A 20,115-nucleotide genomic window follows, 5' to 3' on the forward strand; every position below is an offset into this window, starting at 1 on the left:
TATTTTCCCCTTATGACAATCTTAGAACGTTGGCCAATCTAAGATTGTCGCTGGTGATTTCGTAACCGATCATCCTGCAGTGTGTGGTGTGTTACAGTAGATCGTCGTGGCCGCTCCGATCTAAATCAGGGGTTTTCCCCGACTGGGAGCTTAACGCTGAATGTGACAGGTAGCCAATCAGAGAGCGCGGATTCTCCTCCTGCAGAAAGGAATCCCAAACAGCTGACACTGTGCAACCCGAAGTCCAGCGGACATTGGAGACGATATGTGGAAATAACATTAATGTTTATTTCACATTTTGTGCAAAGAATATAGAAATGACAAGGAGAGGAGTTGGAGCCAAACTGCTACCGCAGTTGATAAACCCGGTAAGTTTTCAGCTGTTCTTCGTTAACGTTACATAAATAGGTTATAATGATTTTCATTCAGTCAGGACTTTACGCTGACTCTAGCCACATGCGTCACAAGTAGATTCTAGTAAAGCATCGATTAATGCCTGGTTGTAAAATTGGTTAACTGGATTTGTAGCCATTATTTTGTGCCCAGGTGGCTGGAAACCACACGACACAACGAACCCGATCGAACCGTTATACCTAGGATTTCTGTCGCTAATGTGTGGTCTCTCAGGTTTTGAAAATGGGCCGACAATCGGCTGAAACTCGTGTAGTGTGCGCTGGACATTACACTAAGGAAATGAGGAAGGGAGGATCAGCGGAGAGCACCAGAGTTGAGCCTTTTTTTTTTTCATTCAGTGTCATCAACAGAAAGAAAAAAAGGCAGGAAGAGACGATAAAGTCAATATTTAAAATGAGGTCGATAGGTTTAATTTATCGTGCGATTAATTGATTTATCGTTTATCGCGACAGACCTAGACATCTGTAACCTAATATCGCTTTTATTTAGTTGATTTCACATTAAAATGGTGACAGGATACTGTGCGGCCGGCTGCACAACCACATGAGGATGCAAACTATACTTGCCATTTAATTTTCTAACTTTTAATGAGGAAAGTTGTGGCGGCTATGGTTGGCAGCCGTCCTTGTGATCACGGATGTGCAACTTACACTTTTTACAAGGTAAGAAGACCAAAGTTCATATACTTTATAAGCAAGTAGGATAAGAAAGATATCAAACATTGCGTTATGGAGAAGGTACGCCTCTAATCATTAGTAACCATGGAGACAATGCCACACCTTCACGTAGCATAACACGTATGGAAAAAACTGGTTAGCATCTCGTCTTTTATACGTTTTTAAGTCTGCTCCGGTGTACAGGGAAACGCCGTTTATGACATAGTGATATAAATTATGTGGTGTGAATTCAAGCAAAGTCTGTAATTCAGGGGTCTCAAACTCAATTTACCCAGGGTAGACTCTGGAGGCAGAGTCTAGGTGATTTTTTTTTTACATATTTGTTAAAGCTGCCATTATATTGTGACAGTACGGCATGAGAGATAATCTGTGAAAAATCTATTTCCTCTGCCTTCTTCCAGTGCTATCTAGAAACAACCAATCAGTGGCAGGAGAGTTTTACTGCTGTCAATCATAATCTCATGTTGCTGCTCATCCTCCCTCCGATCGCTCTCTGCTATCCTCCAGCTAGCCCAGCCTGTTGTGAATGCTCAGTCTGGTTAGCATAGTTACCAATGATGGCAGATAAACTGTTTTCCTTTAATGATAAGTTGTTTCTCCCCCATTAGCATATTTAGCAGAGGGTGAATGAGGTTGATTGACAGCACTAAGACTGTCCTACTGGTTCTGATTGGTTGTTTTGGCCAGAATGTTGCATTACTTTAGCAATAGTAGTTCAGGGAGGAGGTGGAGGAGATCGATTGGATTCACAGATTATCTGTCTCATAACAAACTGACACAACATGATGACAGCTTTAACAAATGTGGAGAAAACATATTTTTTTTATTAAAGTTATATACTGCAGCTTGAATAAAATACAATGCGGTGTTGGTCTTCCTTTAGTTATTATCTCCTGCTTCAATTGAAAATCCACTTTAGAAAACTGTTTAAGTGTAGAAATGTAGTCTTTCATGTTGACGTCGGAAGAGAGAAGAAAACAAATATATCGCTGTACTTTACTTATTTACTGTATGGCTAGCTCCATGGCTAGCTCACTGTGTCTTACTCTGCAGTTGTGGAGTCACAATATCTGGGATCATGAGCGCCCCCTGCCATGAGGCAAGAGAACTGCCTGCCTCACCTCGAGTCTGTTCTCTGCCGTTTCTGATCGCTCCTCCGCACACAAAACACGATACACACACAGTTGGTGACAAAAAAACACTGTACATTATATACATAAGCTAAATTATGGAAAATCAGTCCATATATTAAATATTTTTTAGCCATTTCATTGCCGGCGTACAGACAGGACGAACATGCTCCCATAGAATGGCAGCCAGTGCAGTTAGCCAGAGGTTGCGCAATCCCAGGTGAGGCTCAGCTCGCTGCTGCCTCACCGGCTTCGCATCTGAGCATTTGCATGGGAAAATGCGAAAATCCAGCGATTTTGAAGAAAAAATCATCAAAATTGGCTAAGATAAGTAAAAAGTAGATACTTTATAGTACAAACCACAGGGTGAAAATAGCAATATAAATGATTTTATTATTATATATTATTTTTCCATGATGACAGGTGAGGCTCTGCCTCACCTGCCTCCCCTGACCGCACGTCACTGATGTATAGCTATATATATTTCATGTACTTTGGCAGATAAAAGAAAACAGACAGACCATTTTTCACACTAGGTTGCTATCTACTAGAACCATCTATGGGTATCTGAAAAAAGAGCTTGGTTTCTACAGTAGTCCTTGTCCCTGGAGATGTGAATGTTTTGCTTGCAGCTCAATTGTCCACTGCTCAGTCACCTCAGTCTTATCTCGTCTTGTTGTTTTGTCAAAAGAAAGGTCATTTATGTATTGTGTTGAGGCACAAAAGGCTTAAAGTTCTTAAATTCTTTTGAAACAGTTTTTCTTAAAGTTACAGTGCACACTATGGTTTACTGTTACGAATCACAGAGCCAGGCCACAATTAACTGAAGGACCGATCAGTGTGCTGCGTTTGTAACTTATGATTCGTAATAAATGAAGTACTAAAAGGAATTTGCTTATCAGTAATTATTCTGGTTCTTTTTTTAAACTCCAGAGTTGCACATTACAACCAGAGGTTGAAGGACACTTTACTTAGAGGATGAAAATACAACAAAACAGCCAGTTAAATCAAGTCTACAAGGAAGTCTACTGGGGTAAAATTTTTATTTTTTTTATCTTTATAAAAAAAATTGTTGCGCAATTTAGGTTGCACAACAACAACAAAAATCTGCTTTAAAGAGTTGAAAATTTTCAGGAAGCACTGAGCATGTATTGATGTTTCACTAGACTGTGTTAGTGTGAGTATCCAAAAACAAAGCAAGCAGAGAAGGAAACACTGCAAAACAACTACCAACACCAGTAAGACAAGGTACTGAACTGACCTGACTGGAAGCCATTTTGTTTTTAATTTAATAAATATTCACTATTTTAGATCATATTGAAAAACATAAAATCTGCTTTTCTCAAACACAGTAAAGACAAAACAGAAGCCAAAACCTTAACAGCAGCACTGTAGAAATAGAAAACGAATAAAATGTGTTTAATCGATGATATGATTGCAACAGCTGAAGAGTAAGTGAGAAGAATCCCTTATTTTGCACACTTAATGAAGGCGGTGTGATGCTTTGTTTACCACTACAAACCACACCAAACACAGACCTTTTCCAGCCTCTCGAAGTATTCCCTGAGGAACGCCATGGGCCGGTCGGGCCTGGAGGTGCACAGCTGGACGATGCAGTCCTTCAGCAGCTGCTGGATGTTGTGTTTCTGCACGTACTGCTCACACTCCCTGAGGCTCCGCTCCTCCTCGCTGCTCGTACTTCCAGATGCCATGACGACAGCCGCAACCCTGCTCTATGACTTCTGACCTTAACGCTGGAGAGGAGACAAAAAGCCCGACGTCAGATTAGAACTGCACAACGGAGGTTTTGAAAGGGCTAACCTGGCCGCTGTGTTACTGAAACACTGAAATGAAGATCCTGAGAAAGGATCAGACGCGGACTGACAGAACTGATGAGAACGTGAGAAAAATAGAACCAGAGTGAGACAGGGCGGGAAGACGGGGTTTTGTTTTGCTCGCCATGAAAGCCTGGTCATATGATGTGGTCACACTTATGTGACTGAATGAAAATATTTCAACTATCTGATGTCTCGTCACCCACAGGGCCTACAGTTACAGAGCTGCTGTTAAACAGGCCGAACCACAACAGGATTCATACGCAGCACGGAATTTCGACAAAAATGCAAAAACCTCCTGACCTTAGCTGCTCCCAGGCTTTGAGTTTTAACTGAGCTCAACCTGTCCGCGTTTCAGCAGCAGCACTGCTTCTCAACTGCTGCAACCAATCAATGTGTGCATTTTAGAAGAATAAAGAGGACCCGTGTCACTAGCAGAACAATCCAATCTCCGCCTGCATGGGGACTGGGCATGTGCACTGAGCATGAACGGCACCCATGTCACTTCTAATCTGACAACTGTGCAAGGGAAATTACAGACCAGTTATCAAACATATAAAACACAAATAATAATAATCCAGGCACAGATTCTGAGCAATAAAGTCCGTTTGTACTGAAAACTTGGCAGGATTGTTTTAATCTAACCTAGCGCGGAACCTGTAAGCCAAAGATGCCTCTGTTTTTGGACCCACATGTAACAGCTATTAGTAGAGAATTTACGGCTTATGTAATGGATTGATCCAAGTACCCATTATGGCGGTCTGGGTCTACCAAAAATCACATTTAGTCTTCAGTTTACTTGCACAATTTTACCTGCTGTCCATCAAATAATGAACGTCAGTTAAAGTGAAGGCATTTTCGTCATCCATAATAACGTGGCTTACGAGAAAACGACAAAATGTGTTGAAGGAAAGTCGATAAATGCAAGTGTATTCATTAAAACTGCTTTTTAGAATATAAATCAAATGTCCTGTCTGTAGGAGTATCGCCGTGTAGGTCAAGAAGGCCGACGGATGAACTGAAGAGACCCACCGCAAACAAATTAACTAGGAACTGGTTGAAAAATATTCCCCTAAACGCAGAAAAATGCTCAATAAAGGTTGTTTACAACTGCCTAACTATATTTGGCCTACGTTGTGCGTCAACGACTGGCTTGCTGGCTCTGTGCAAAGGCAAAGCTCTCCTCCAATGACGCCATCTTGAGTTCTAGCATAAACAAACGAGAAACGCAGGAAACAAAATTTCACCTAAGCAGACTGCGGTGAAACGACACAAATACTCACAAAAACTGTAAAATCCCACCGAGCCTTTCGATAAAGACTCGGCACGTATGATATTTTTCACAAAGCGCACCGTTACCAGATCTTCCTGCTCGCTTCGATTTTTTTCTCGGAGCCTTGGACCGCTGCCCCACCGGATACGACTGAGAACCAATCAGCAGCCGTCACTGACGTCAATTCTCCCCGTTCTGACATGTGAGCCTGTAACCCGTAGCAACCTTAAAGGAGACAGCGCGGAAATGGTGACGTCAAGGAAATGGTTCGCACACACAAAAGCAGTTGATGAAAAGAGTTAGATTAATAATCTACGTTCTGTTACCAGAACACGACTAACTAATATGAAAGCAATACCATCATCTTCGTTCACTTAGTTTGCACATTAATGCAAAAATGAAACGGTAAAATGCGTATGAGAGTATTTGAAAGTGCTTTAATCGTATGCAATACCTACGTTACAGTAGTGAAACTGCTGTTTTGGTCTAACTGTGGTCAGAATACGGGCCTTTTACGAAACACTCAGCCAACATGCAGCGCAGCTATTAATTTACATTTTAAAGTATATCAAACGGCAGATTCAAAAAATCTTTGAACAAAGGAAGAAAGTTTATTCAGATAGCACATATAAAAAGAAGTGAATTATGAAAGCTATTAAAAGAATAATGTCAGCTGAGTGATATAAAATAGATTAAAAAACTAAAATATTTTAAACTTTGCAAAAATATGTGTGGAATAAATAGGATACCTAGCATGTAGTCATCAAACAAAAAGTTTCCTTATACTTTAAAAAAAAATCCAAATCAGATGCAAAACCTGCACTACACAATGCAAGAAAATGAGACACAAAATAAGAAAAATAACAAAAAAGCTATTACAGCAATCAGCTGAAAATTAATTATATATAACATGACTATTGAAATTGTTGCAGTTTTGGGTGTCAAAAATTATATTTTGCAACCAAATTGCATTAATTTGTTGGATTTCTGAGGCATTGACTTATTAATATTATGGACAATCTGAGTGAATGTAGAGCTATGTGGTGACATAGATATAACGTTTTGTGTTGTCAGCATACAGTTGGAAATGCTGTAGAACATCTAAAATAGGGGTTATCATGTAGATGTTAAATAAAGTGGCCTAAGAATGGACCTTTGAGGAACTCCACAATTAATTTTTGTTCACCCAGATTTACAATTATGAAATACCAAATTAAATCTGAGCCAAATTAGATTTGTAGTTTGTAAATGAGTTCATAAACTCTCTTTTAAACTGAGAAACAGTAGAAAGTACTGTTCTACTGCCAGAACAGTAGGTTGGAAAATGCTGGCCAATAACTTTTTACTGTTTACTGTTCCAGGGGCAAATGTGAAAACCCATTGATTTGCTAATTTAGTGACCCATCATGATAACCACTTCCAAGTAAAAACATTTACTACACTTGTTGTGCTCTGTTTTCAGGCTTTTTACAATTAAGTGAATATTATTAGCTTTTTAATTACTTTTCCATTTACTTTATCTGGTTAATGATTTTTTTTTTTCTTTCACTGGTATTATTTTTGAACACAAGTATGAGTAAATCTATCACAGGTAAAATCTGCTACGGTAAAAACTTTTATGTTCCTTCCCCGAGAAAAAAGCCAAACATCACCAAATTACCATCCATCCATCCATCCATCCATCCATCCATCCATCCATCCATCCATCCATTCTCTATACAACCTTGTCCCAAGTGGGGTCGGGAGGGGTATGACCAAATTAATCCAAACTTTTTTAGCTTTTGCACCTTCTCTGGGTTGTTTTTGTCTACATGTTTTATCCAATTAAATAACCAAAACAATTCCTCGTGATAAGACAGAAAGATTAATTGACCAATCAGGCGTTTGATGCCTTCTTAATAGACAGTTCGTGGTTGATGTTTAAACGATTTATCCAATCATACGTCAGCGCAGAAAATGTTGGCCAATAGTAATGCGAGAAGGAAGAGGGTTGACCTGTTGGAATAAGCCAATCGTTACCCTGCTAAGTGTGACGCATCCTCCCATCAGCTGTTTTTGTTTTTCTCCGAGAACACTGGAAGTTAAATAGCAGCATAATAACAGGATTCCTGACTGGCTACGGCGAAACATCTTATTCGGGAGGTGACAGCGTTGATTTTTGATCTTGTTTTGGTTCAGCAGAACTCTTCCTCTGGGAAATGAGCGCTCCCCGAACCGCTATCTGAGCCCGGACATTCCTTTCCCTCAAGAGTGCGAGCGTGGCGCTTGGAGTCTGGACGCCGAGGAGGAGCAGCGGGCTCCGGCGGGGATCGGCCCGAGCCAAAGGCCTTCAACCTCGGACAGCGAGACGACAGAGGTTCCGGTGGCTCGGATGGAGACCCAAGAGGCGGTATCGGAGGGCCCCGGACCGCACCGCCACTTTATCTGCGCCTCGTTCAACCAGGACACCACGTAAGCGACCTGCGGGCCGGGCCGAGCCGAGCCGAGCCGAGCGGAGCCGGGCCCAGGGTGAACTCCTTCATGTACCTGACTGTTGCATAACGATTTTCAGCCGTATTCCCAGATAACGGTTTATTAGTTTTGTTGACATAAACCCAAACAGTGAAACCAGAGAGCAAACAGAACAAATCTGCAGGTTTTTGTGTAATCGGAACATCAGAACTTCAAGATAAGGCGGAGGTGAAGTAGGCCACTGTGTTAATCTTCAGGGCCTGTTGCACATCAAAGTAGTGAATTTATGATCGAACCAAGTTGACCATAACATCAACAATCTGGATTAACAAATTGAGGGACATATGTTAGTAACATGGATAAATATGCTTCTTAAGCATTTTGCTTTGTTTTTTGAATGTTAATAAAGAAATAAGAGGCACCCCAAGGTTGCTGAAGTTCTTAAGAATAATTGCACTTCATCCCAGAACCACTTCAGAGTTCTGGTACTCTTTCCAGTCCAAAAAAATATCCAGTACAAAAAACATATACATATATTTTGGACACCGAGGATTTATCGTTTTTCTCTATTCTCTCTTTGTACTGAATAGAGCACCAAAACATATACAAAAACACTAAAACATATATATATATATATATATATATATATATATATATATATATATATATATACATATATACATATATCTTTTTGTATTTTTAATGAAAATTAAAGTACATTAATAGGTAGCAGGTAGGCAGTGATCCATGGTAGGTTTACTATGTCCACTGGCCAATAGCTCCATGTTGTTCCCAAATAAATATACTGTAACTTCCTAAGATTCAAATACTTGAATATAAACAACTCACCTGATGTCAGCCTATCAGTTTTATTAAAACTACAATACTTTGAAAAAAAAAAAAAGAAAGGAAAAATCGGGGTGTCCTGGTCTACTGTAGGCTCTTTTTAAAGTGTCACATAAGTTTACTTATTTCCTATATTGCTTATGTAACATAAGCAATATATTTTTTCTCACTGTCTGAAGTTAAATTAGACCAAACGTCTCTCGGTTTAGGTCAGCCAGAATGACCAAAAATTACTCATATTTGAAAAGTTTTAGAAAAGTAGGAAGAACTATATATATATATATATATATATTTTTTTTTTTTTCTTTTACAGATTTTTTGAATTCAGAAGTTTGCATACATTTGTTCAGCAACAGGAACAATTGTGTTCTTTCCAGATGAAAGCCTAGTTAAAGAATAATGCTGCCACCACCGTGTTTACCTGTAGGAACAATGCGATCCATCTTCTTAAAGGACTCCATTTGTTATTTTTCGCAAAATAATTCTTTAACCTAACAGCCGGGGAGATGGTTGTGTTTCATACTGTAGGTTCTGATCATGAAGTTCCTTCTCTTGATGACAGTGTGTGTGTGTGACAGTGAGCAGCTCTGCATGTGTGTGTGTTTTGATCGCAGCTCTCTGTCCGTGGGCACGAAGGCAGGATACCGGCTCTTCTCCGTCACAGCTGTGGACAAACTGGACTGTGTCCATGAGGGAGGTACGAAGCAGGCACTTTCCATGCTAACACCTCACCACCAAGCAAAAACTCCTGAAACGAAGAGGATTCATTGTTGCAGAACGTGCAACTTTGTATTCATATTTATCACAGAAGCAGTCTGCTGCTGCATTATTCTGCTAATCACAGCGCTGTCTAAGTGCTTTGTTGAGCCCTCATCAAATGGGCCGTATCATGACTTCTCAACCTCGGATGTCTCGAGAAGCAATTAATTAATAGCATGACAAATTAAAACCAGCTCAGTCATTTCCATTGGCATGATTTATCGTTGTTTTTCCTCTTTTCTTTCTTTCTACCTAAAACTGGAAACCAAATGTTTTCAGTTTGGTTCTTTGGTCCCTGTTTTTTTCTTTTTCTTTTTTGTTTTGAAGGAACATTTTGTTTACAGATTTCATAATTCCTTTTATTTGTTCTTTCTTTTGTTTTGTCTGTTCATTTTTGATATTTTAAATGTTTTCCAGTTTCAGTGTTAAATGTTTATAAGAATTCAAAGTTTATTGATCTTTGAGAGAGTTTACTTATTATTATTATTATTATTATTATTATTATTATTATTATTATTGCTATTATTGTTATTACCATGCCATTACCATTATGTTACTTGCAAATTATCTCAAAAAAACAACATTATTGTTTATGACAGTATTTGTCATCGTGACAGGTCTAGTTGTAAACATAGTGTAAGTGCACCCATCAAATGATGTACAGTAAAAATTATATGTTTGAATCAATACTTTTGTTTATTTACAATCACTTTACCAGACAATCAAGTTTAATTCAGATCTCAATTTTAAACCAAACTAGTTGAGGAGAGAAAAGGGAAGGAAAACAATAAGTTTAATAGCAACAATATGAGCAAATAATTCTTAACAACTAACTAAGAACTAAATCAACAGTTTTGTTTGGGAATGAACTGCATAAATTGTTTCATATGGATGTTATCTTTTGTTAATGTTCAAATTGAAAATTTGTTATATTCTGCAATATGTGGCCTAAATTCGTCTTAGTCTCATCACGCCCCCTGGTGGCCATTCAGGAGTTGGAATAGGAAATATGGTGAGCATTGATTGCTGCAGGACCACTGTGTCACTGGACAGTTATGGTAGAGTGACTGGTGCTTCAAAATCTCCAGGAACAGAAAAATGAGCTAAGGCTCTCTAATTTTAAGTTTTTCAAAAAGAAACGTTTAAAGCCTAGTTTTTAAAGATGCAGTATGTAAATTTTATTTAAAAAAAATATTCCAAGCATATTTGTTAAAACTCTCACCATATTGTGAAAAATAATGAGACAAATAATCTGTGAGTAGATAAATTTCCTCCCTCACCTTCTGTTGCCGTCAGGAGAAACACACCACTCCCGAGTCGCCCCAATCAAAAACAACCAATCAGAGACAGGAGGAGGGGCTTAGTGCTGTCAATCAATCTCATGTCGTCGCTGCTAAATGTATTAATGGACAAACAGCTCACCCTTACAGGAAACCCTTTTGTCTGCATTCATCGGTGGCCATGCTAACTAGATTTAGCACTCACGAGGCTGCTTTCATTTCCGTTTCCTCTCTCTCAGTGGAGTGCCCAGACGTCTACATTGTGGAGCGATTGTTCTCCAGCAGCCTGGTGGTGGTGGTCAGTCTCTCCATGCCCCGTCGAATGAACGTCTACCACTTCAAGAAGGGGACGGAAATCTGCAACTATAGCTACTCCAACAACATCCTGTCGGTGAAGCTGAACAGACAGGTGAGAATGGGAAGCGGATCTTTCTGGTGGTGTCCGGCTACGTTGCCGTGCTGATCTCTTGGTCTGTCGACTTCAGCGACTCGTGGTGTGCCTGGAGGAGTCCATCTACATCCACAACATCAGAGACATGAAACTCCTCAAGACCCTGCTCAACACGCCGGTCAACCCAACAGGTAAACCCAGCTACCAGGTCATTTAACTGAAAATAGTTCTGCAGCAGCAAATGGACCACAGGCTCAAAGTGTCTGCGCAAAATTATAAACACCAAACTTGCTTGTGCACATGAATTAGTTAAAAGTGTTCTTTCAGAAGATTAATTATGGATAACTTTAAGCGTTTTTACCATCTCTTTAGCTTCTAATGTATTTATCTTAGACAGATTTTTAGTGGGTAATGTCTAGTGGGGTGTTTTAAAGTTGGTTCGATCAAAACTAAAGACATGTATCCAATTGGAGTCAATTTTAAATGAAGCATCTAGAAACTGGATTCTCCAGTTTGTCCATTTTCATTGGACACAGATGAATGGGAATTGGTTCAGCCGGAACAATTTCTCACAAAATGAATGTTTTAGCCAGGAGAGCAGCTGCAGGTCACTGTAACACGGTAAGCAAGTCGTTTGAAGTCGTTCGCTCCTGTTTTGGTTATTTGAAACGCATTACAGAGTTTTGGGCATCCAAACTGGGACACAAGGGCCATTTACAGCAGTTTGGGTGATTCTGTTCAGAACAGAGCAGATCTGTCCTACAAACATTGACCGTTGATGCAGATGAACACTTTATTTTCAGAGTCAGATTTTAAAAAAAAGAAATCTTATTCCAAAATGTTAGATGCAACATTTGTTTTCTATTAACTATTTTTCTTAAAAAAGAAAAGAGAAAAGAAAATACAACCTCCCAACTGGTATAAAAACTTGCAATGCTCCCTCTGCTAACCTGTAGGTCTTTGTGCGCTGTCCGTTAACCATGGCAACTCCTACCTGGCTTACCCAGGCAGCGCCACCATTGGAGAGATCACGGTCTATGACGCCAACAACCTGGTGAGGATCGGGGTTGGCATGGTGAACCCCAGTTTGAGATTGGATGCATGTCACTAGAAAGCCTTTGTTTTCCCACTGTTAGAGCACGGTGACCCTGATCCAGGCCCACGACAGCCCGCTGGCGGCCCTGACGTTCAACGCCTCCGGCACAAAGCTGGCCAGCGCATCTGAGAAGGCAAGACTGTGAAAACAGCAAAACCCTGCTTTTGTTGTTTTCAATAACAGGGAGCGTGAACTACTTCTTCTTTTCTGTAGGGTACTGTTATCAGAGTTTTCAGCGTCCCAGAGGGTCAGAAGTTGTTTGAATTTCGTCGGGGGATGAAAAGGTTTGTGTTTATATGTGGTTTTAATATTCTGTGCTGCTACGCTTGCGGACTGGGATGAAGAGAATCGTTTTAGAAGTGGAAAAACTTCCGGCTCAGCAAAGCAATTTTTGTGGAGTTGGTTTTTAGAGGATGCTAACAGGCTGACAGCACATCAGTACCTGGATGCATTTCCTTTATAAATATGCGCAAAATGTTGTCAATATTCTGTTAGTATTAAAAAAAAACAACAATTTTGCAATTCAAGTGTCTCCATTAAATAAGAAATGGAATCAAAATCACATGTGAATAAGTTTCACGTGAGAGGTTGCTAAAACAAACACTCTGCGCCTTCACTCAGAGGTTGGAATTGTTCAGTTCTTGTTCAAGAACTAGATCAGGTGTGATTCCAGTACCATGCTACATGCACTGATGCTTTACAAACTGCTACATGCGTTTTTTGAAAAGGAATTTTGAAGTTAGTGTTCTCTAACTATGAACAGACTCTCAAATTAAATTTCATCTCTTTTCCTAAGATGATTTTCTTATTATAAGAACGTTATGTTAGCAACGTAGATTCTCTTTTGAAAAATGAACAATTGCATCTTTCTTTAGTGTTTTCTCGTTGATGTCCTGTTTCAGATACGTTAGCATCAGCTCTTTGTCGTTCAGCGCAGACGCTCAGTTCCTGTGCGCTTCCAGCAACACTGAGACTGTTCACATCTTCAAACTGGAACAACACAGCCCCAGGTAAACACCATTTCCTTTTATGTTCGAGTCACCGAATAGAAGCTCTGGGGTAAAACGGTCATAAAGGCTTGAATGTTCCAATCTAAAGGTACAATGTTATTTGTATATGGAGACTTTCACTCATTTATTTAACAACCTAATTTATTTAGAGCAGCTTTAGCCTCTGCTCAGAGACCCTCTTTACAAACCTGCAGATGATATACAAAATATGTAGAGAAACATTAACTTTTACAAGGTTTTTATTCACTACTCAATAAGTATTACATTTACTTAGCATAGCATAGCTTTGGATTTTAGTTAGCCACGAGTTCTGTGGCAGAAAATTTTACTATCAGATAATAGATTCTGATTTTATTACCAGATAAAACCATTTTTCATCACAATCCCCTCCTTTGATGATAAGAAAATACATAATGTTGCTTTAATCACATCAAATGTTATTTTATTCCCACAGTTCTTCTGGTTTTTTACAGCAGTAAGGCTGAACATGGGCTGCTGGACAAACTTTGCTCTTTTTCTACTCAGAAACTTTTCCATTGCTTGCTACGCTAGCTTGAGGAGCAAATCAGCTTGGTCAGTTTGACTGGCAGCCAATCAGAAAACGAGCATCAAAAATAATATTTAAATCAATTATTTGAAATTATTCATTATATTTTAAAAAGAAAGGACTGAAGAAGAAAAGATTATGATTAAAATATGTTTTATTTTTTCCCCCTCATCTTCCCTCTAACTTTCTGAGGCCCCTAAATGCCCCCCTAAGACCCACCCAGCGGGCCACGGACCCCACTTTGAAAAACCAACTGAAAACATCGGAAACACAAAATCAACTGGTTAATCAGCCCTGACATAAAGCTTTTCAGTCAGCTGGCCTTAAAGAGACAGACATTTTTAGTGTCACAGTCTGTCAGAACGCTCTTTAGCTATTTGCAGCTTAGATTTTAGAATTTTCACTCTCGAGACACATGCTGTGTATTACAAAACAATACACAGCATGGAATATCTGCTTCATGTCAGGCACACATTGTATTGAATACACACCAACCAGGTGTGTATTCAGGCACAAGCCAGCTGTTTGCCCCCATTTTGGCATCAGGCTGCAGTTATAATGCAGACAAACAGACCTTTAACCTACTTCACCTGCTTTCTCCAGGTCGCTTCAACATGCCTCACTGACCTAACCAAAGTAACTGTCATGAAGTGTGTCAAGAGCAGGACATGGAGCATGGACAGAGGTTCAGGCAGCGGAATGGAAAAATACAGCAAAGGAACGATGTAAAAAAAAAAAAAAACAGGAGGCAGAGGTGGAACTAAACAGAGGAGATGTGGAACAGCTGTGGGTGGAAACAGCAGGGAGGCTGAGGGAGGAAGACTTAACTAAAACCTTAGGGTCTACAACCCAAAAAGGAAAAGGCCTGTTGTCGATCTAAGAGAAATAATTTCAGAATACAAGAAACAGAACAGGAGCAAAGGAATGAACTAATATGGCAACATCTTAGTGACAATAATGAACACAAAGAGACGAAGCAAATATTAGCGAGATCTATCCAATACATAAATGATTAAAACCCAGAAGAAAACTGAAACCCAAACAGCCAATGATCATAACTTATTATACAAATGTGAGAATCTCCAAAATATGACTGTTTTCATAACCTTGTCAGGTTTACTCAAAACAAAATGTTTGAATATCTGTAAATATGTGACAAACTATCACACGTACAAGTCTTAGTTGTTGTTTTTTTAAAGAACTAATGGAAAAAATATTGAAATAATCCATAAATCATAATTCTACATACTAATCTGTGAACCTATGTCTTAAAAAAAAACTAAAGGAATAAAACCATAACTACAGTGTAACCACAGCTATTTTAAGTGTTGTGTAAGCTAGCATATATTACCTGACACATTTTCCAACGATTGGTCTGAACATCTTTTGGGCCATTTATAAAAACTAGAAATAGTTTTTAAAAAAAAAGATGATTATAATAATAAATAATTTAATTAAAAGTTGCTTGACATCATGACATTTCCCAGGTTTTCCAACAATAGTGGACATTTTTCTCTTTTTGAAATGACCCAGTGACAAATCTGGTAGGAGAGGAAAGCCAACTGAAGTCTTAAAAGTTTTTTATTCATCTCAATTTTGATGATCAGAGGCTTTCAGTGTTGCAACAACAAATGTTGAATCATGTTTTTGCAGCATTAAAGTGAGATTTCTTTTTAATGCCACTGGTGATTTTGTTGCCACCTACTGGTATGGCCAGTGGTGTAAGGGTTAAAAAAATGTAATTTAAATATTGATCCTGAACCCTCATGTTCCCTCCAGTCAAGAGGAGGAATCTCCAACATGGTCAGCATACGTGGGGAAGATGTTCACGGCAGCCAGCACCTACCTACCCACTCATGTGTCTGACATGATGCACCAGGACCGCGCCTTCGCCACCGTACGGCTCAACATGTTCGGCCTGAAGAACATCTGTGCCCTGGCCACGTAAGAAATGAGCACCGCAAAGTTATTTTAGTTTGTTTTTATTTTTTATATGAAAGGGTTGTACCTATGACGGCTTATTGGGGTAAGACAGAAAAAAAAATAAGGAATAGTAAATTTCTGCCAGAAAATGTTCTGGAAAAACAAGGAAGTTCTGTGAGCACAAAAAGCCAAACAATCTCGAATTTTAAAACTCAGAAAATTTCCAAAAGTCCAAAATATTTTACTTTACGAGCTCAGAAAATGTACAAGTTTTTTTTCTAGAACATTTTTGCAATTAATCTAGAAATTTCTTTTTTTTTTTTACAAATTTTAAATTTTTAGAGTTCAAAAGTTTCCAAGTTTTTTGGAGGAAATTTCTGAAATTGATCTAAACATTTCTTAAGTGTTTTTTTGGCAGAAAATGTACTTCTTGTTTTTTTCTATGAGCAATGGCCCTAGTGCATTCATTTCTGACATCAAGAAGGAGACATTTTTCATGTTCTGAAACTTCCAATTTCAGAACATGAAATTGGAAGTTTCATGTTCCAATTTCATGGAACATGAGGTTGTGAATGTTCTACTTCACAACCTCAGAAAACTTCCAGGTTTATCCAGATATTCCAAATATTTCTGGACAATATTTGAAATTAATTTCAATTAATTTCAAATAATTAATTGAAATTAATTATTTGATTAATTTTAAATAATTGGAAAACACTGCCTGCGACAGACTGGCGACCTGTCCAGGGTGTACCCCGCCTCTCGCCCGGAACGTTAGCTGGAGATAGGCACCAGCACCCCTCCCGACCCCACTGAGGGACAAGGGTGTTCAGAAAATGGATGGATGGATGGATGGAAAACACTGCGTATTGTGTTTTCCATCCACAATATGTATCTAAATAGATCTGATTACACTTTATCTGTGTTTCAGGATTCAGAAGCTTCCACGGCTGCTAGTTGCGTCCTCAGAGGGTTACCTCTATGTCTACAATGTAGATCCGCAAGACGGAGGCGAGTGTGTCCTTGTTCAAAAACACAGGTGTGGTCATGTTACCAGAAATATTTACGCTGTCAAAACGACTAAAAAAAGTGAACCAATGTTCATGTTTCCTTGCTGTCCCCTCTGCTCTGCTCCTTCAGACTCTTTGAATCGGGTGAGGAGCAGGAGGAGGAGAAGGAAGAGGAGAACCAAGAGGACGGCCCCCAGCAACCCGCCGGCCAATCATATGCTGCCACTGTGGCTCTTCCTTCCACGCCCCCTTCCTCCACCACACTCATGGGTAACCTGTTGTTGAGTTAGAAATGTCTCTCAATACTAAATATGTGTAATCCATTTTTATTTGTTCTTTCCACTTTTTTAATAAAGTGTGGTAATGGCAGACATTTACTGTGTTTTAAAACCTCTTACAATGTTTCCACAGCTTGGCCGTTTAAATATTTTTCTCTAGTTAAAATCACAAAGTAAATGTGCTTCATTTACTTTGTGATGAAACACCAACACAAACGTAATAATTATCTAACAGAAGAATGATTCCACTTCAGAGCTTTGTGATATTTTATGTGGGTCTATAATAAAAGATTAAGGCTGTGATTGTGAAAAAAATCCAGGGGTGTGAATACTTTTCCGAGTTGCTGTAATATTTAGCAACATTTCAGCCAGAAACATTGGTATTGGCCAAAATCGGCAGGTCAGGCTTTTTAAAGGTCAGTAATCGGCGATCATCCAGAAAGTAGCAATTAGTGCATCCCTAAAATTTCATGTTTTTTTTTTTTTTCCGTTGGATTGTTGATCAGAAAATATCGCTCTCTTCTCTCTCTCCCTCCCAGGCTACTCTGAAGACGGCGGAGCCCAGAGAGGGGAAGTCATCCCTGAGCATGAATTTGCAGAGGGCCCAATCTGTCTGGATGACGAGAACGAGTTTCCTCCAGTCAGCAACCAGAGTAATTAATCCAGCGTTTCTCCAACATCCCCACCGTGCTCCCACAGAAAAACAAAATAGATTTACAGAACAGCTACAGTACTAGTTCAAACAGAAAGAATGGTCCTATGACTAGAGACTTTGCGACCTTCCTCAAAGCTCACCATTGACCTTGGATACCATGTTAAAGGATTACTTTGTGCTTGTTCCTGTGTTCATCTCATTCTGTAAGAAAGAAGCACTAGGACATCTCTCATTAGGAAAACACCTCCTGATGTTTTTTCAGTCAAAACAATGCCATAACCAGCAGTGTTAGTTATTTGCGAACAGTAAGAGACCATGGCAGAGAAGTAACATTATCATTGTAGCTAATTCCGTTGAAGAATGTAGTCTCATTAAGAACCTTTACAATTTTTTTTCCATTTTAATTTCAATGTTTTTTTCTGAATATTGCACTTTATTCTTACAATTTAAGAAAAATAGTCCGATATTTCATGTGTTCTTCAGGAGGGATGCTGGAAGTTTGTATTTGGTACTAAGTATAGCCCTTTCATGCAGCTTAAACTCTAACAAAAATCAGGTGGTGACTGTTTAGCAGTGCTGCATGTCACTTTAAAATGTAAAAAAAGATTTTGAGCAGACTTTACGGTGCCTGACTCCTGCAGTGTTCAGGTAAGAGGTCGGGTTCGACTCCTTCACACCTCTTGAAATTTTTCACATCTTGTCATTTTGCAGATGTAATTTGTGAATATGCTTTGATATAAACAGTGGGGTGCCCAAGACGGCAGGTTTCCTTTTATCTAATCATCAACTCTACTCTTGTCAGATTTTATCTCTAGAAAAATTGTGTCATTTCGTCATCTCTTCACAGCTTATGCCTTACATGTAGTAAGTATTCCAGTGGTGGCCACACTTTCACTAATGCGCTAATAGTGGAGTTAATTTTCCACTCAGTGCTTTAGCATTGAATGAATGCTAACTTTGAGTATGTCTAGCACACTTAGCTTCCCCTAAAATGCAATAACAACTCTGACCCTGTTTAGGGCAATTTACTATGATGTAACATGTGTCATGGAGGGTATCAACATGGTGGAAGCTAGCTCGCTCTATAGCGTTAGCTTCTGCTAAATACCATGTTGGTATAGCGCTTTAGCCTAAGTGTTTATGATTAGTGCTTTAGGGTTAGCTCAGCTAACGTTTTAGCTAGTGGCGCCCACCACTGCTCTTTTCCTTTAAACACATTGAAGTTTGCAACGTGACAAAATGTAAACAATTTTCAAGGGGTGTGAATATTTTTGCGAGGCGCCGTAGCTGTGTTGTAGTAATTAAAAACAGCTCAACCTGACATGCCACTTTTGTTTAAGATTCAAATTGTGAAGGTATGTGCAAAGTCCATCTGTGACGTCACACTGGGCCCATTCCTTTACAGCTCAGTACAACAAGAGTATTTCCTGACACGAATTATCTGAAGTGTTTCCTACAGCCTGCCACCATCCACAAACCTTTTTTTTATTATCAGCGTTAGACCCTTTAAGTTTATTAAAGTTATTAAATGTTGCCTCGAAACAGACAAGTAGTGGTCTAAAGAAGGAAAGCATAGTGTGTAATACACTATTTTCATCATTACACATGCCGTACGTATTACATTACTTGCAGCTGTGAATGCTAATCATGGTAGCAACAGAAGAGACCAGAGACCTGATAGTAAATGTGAAAGAGTTAACTCTGAGGACTTGGTGACCAGATGATCGGGGCGAAGCTATACGTCTTTGACTTTCAGTGATAGCATTCAAACCTTTTTAATAAGAAGATGTTCAGATGTAACTCAGTTATTTTTACATTGATGTATTAAACATTATTTTGCAAAAGCATTATTACACATCATCACATAGACTTACCATACCTAATGTATGTTAAGAATTTTTACTGTATGTATAATGTGTAAATATTAAATTTCTATATAGTACAAGTGTACTAGGTAATCTGGTAATTAAACGTGACTTGCCAAAAGATGGCGCTGTTAGGACACTCTTTGAGCCGTTCAGTTCAGGACATTTTACCCAGCGACCCATTAAAGCTCAAAGTGACTCAACCTCCCAAACTCCGTGTCTGTTTACATTCTGCATATTTGACAACTGAAATCATTTAGCGTAGAAAATAACAAGTGATCATTAAATGTGTTTTACTTATTGTGCATTGTGCTTCCTGTTAGGCAGTTTTTGGGACTTGTGCAGGAGTCAGTGACCTTTACGACACAGAGAATCTTTTTTGGCCTTTGGTCCAGCTAAATATATTTTAAGGCTACAAAAGCTACATGAAACATGTTAGCTTATTTAGCTTAGCTTATTTAGATTGTTTGAGGTTAGGTTTTAAAGAACAGTTATCTAACATTTTTTTACACAAAAAGAATGTACACAGTTTTTCAGTGGAATGTAAAATATTTAATAGAAAATGATTTTAAAAAAAAGCACAAACTTTGCAACCAAAAGAGAAAAACTATATTTAAAAATAATATTCCTTAGACTATTAGTGTTATTATTTGTGAACATGCTTTGCATATACAG

General features: G+C 38.9%; 2 protein-coding genes across 3 annotated transcripts in view; one reads left to right on the top strand and one right to left on the bottom strand.

Annotated features, from left to right (window-relative positions):
- The window catches only part of LOC103142856 (cAMP-dependent protein kinase type I-alpha regulatory subunit), an 11,703-nt gene extending 6,205 nt beyond the window's left edge, over positions 1-5,498 (bottom strand). Inside the window, exons 1-2 of one of the 2 annotated variants that reach the window (XM_007559142.2) lie at positions 5,410-5,498; positions 3,760-3,975 (exon numbers count right to left, since the gene is read on the bottom strand). In XM_007559142.2, coding sequence (XP_007559204.1) covers positions 3,760-3,933 — 174 coding nt within the window. In that variant the 5' untranslated portion in view covers positions 3,934-3,975; positions 5,410-5,498. Of the gene's footprint in view, positions 1-3,759; positions 3,976-5,339 lie in introns of both variants that reach the window. The other variant, XM_007559134.2, reaches the window with a different exon arrangement.
- A 1,841-nt stretch (positions 5,499-7,339) lies between these two features.
- Positions 7,340-19,643, top strand: LOC103142870 (WD repeat domain phosphoinositide-interacting protein 1). Its single transcript, XM_007559155.2, has 12 exons — positions 7,340-7,780; positions 9,241-9,323; positions 10,905-11,074; positions 11,151-11,247; positions 12,013-12,110; positions 12,193-12,285; positions 12,366-12,436; positions 13,055-13,162; positions 15,489-15,653; positions 16,564-16,671; positions 16,773-16,912; positions 17,460-19,643. Exons 1-12 carry the CDS (start codon positions 7,701-7,703, stop codon positions 17,579-17,581), a joined length of 1,335 nt encoding a protein of 444 aa, XP_007559217.1. The 5' UTR covers positions 7,340-7,700; the 3' UTR covers positions 17,582-19,643.
- The last annotated feature ends 472 nt before the right edge of the window (positions 19,644-20,115 follow it).

The sequence above is a fragment of the Poecilia formosa genome, unplaced genomic scaffold (assembly GCF_000485575.1).
Source record: "Poecilia formosa unplaced genomic scaffold, Poecilia_formosa-5.1.2 Scaffold4, whole genome shotgun sequence".
Lineage (NCBI taxonomy): Eukaryota > Metazoa > Chordata > Actinopteri > Cyprinodontiformes > Poeciliidae > Poecilia > Poecilia formosa.

Coding starts and splice junctions, on each gene's coding strand:
- LOC103142870 (XM_007559155.2), top strand. CDS start 7,701: ATGGAGACCCAAGAGGCGGTATCGGAGGGCCCCGGACCGCACCGCCAC. Junction 11,075..11,150: donor CGGTGAAGCTGAACAGACAG/GTGAGAATGGGA, acceptor TGTCGACTTCAG/CGACTCGTGGTGTGCCTGGA. Junction 11,248..12,012: donor CACGCCGGTCAACCCAACAG/GTAAACCCAGCT, acceptor GCTAACCTGTAG/GTCTTTGTGCGCTGTCCGTT.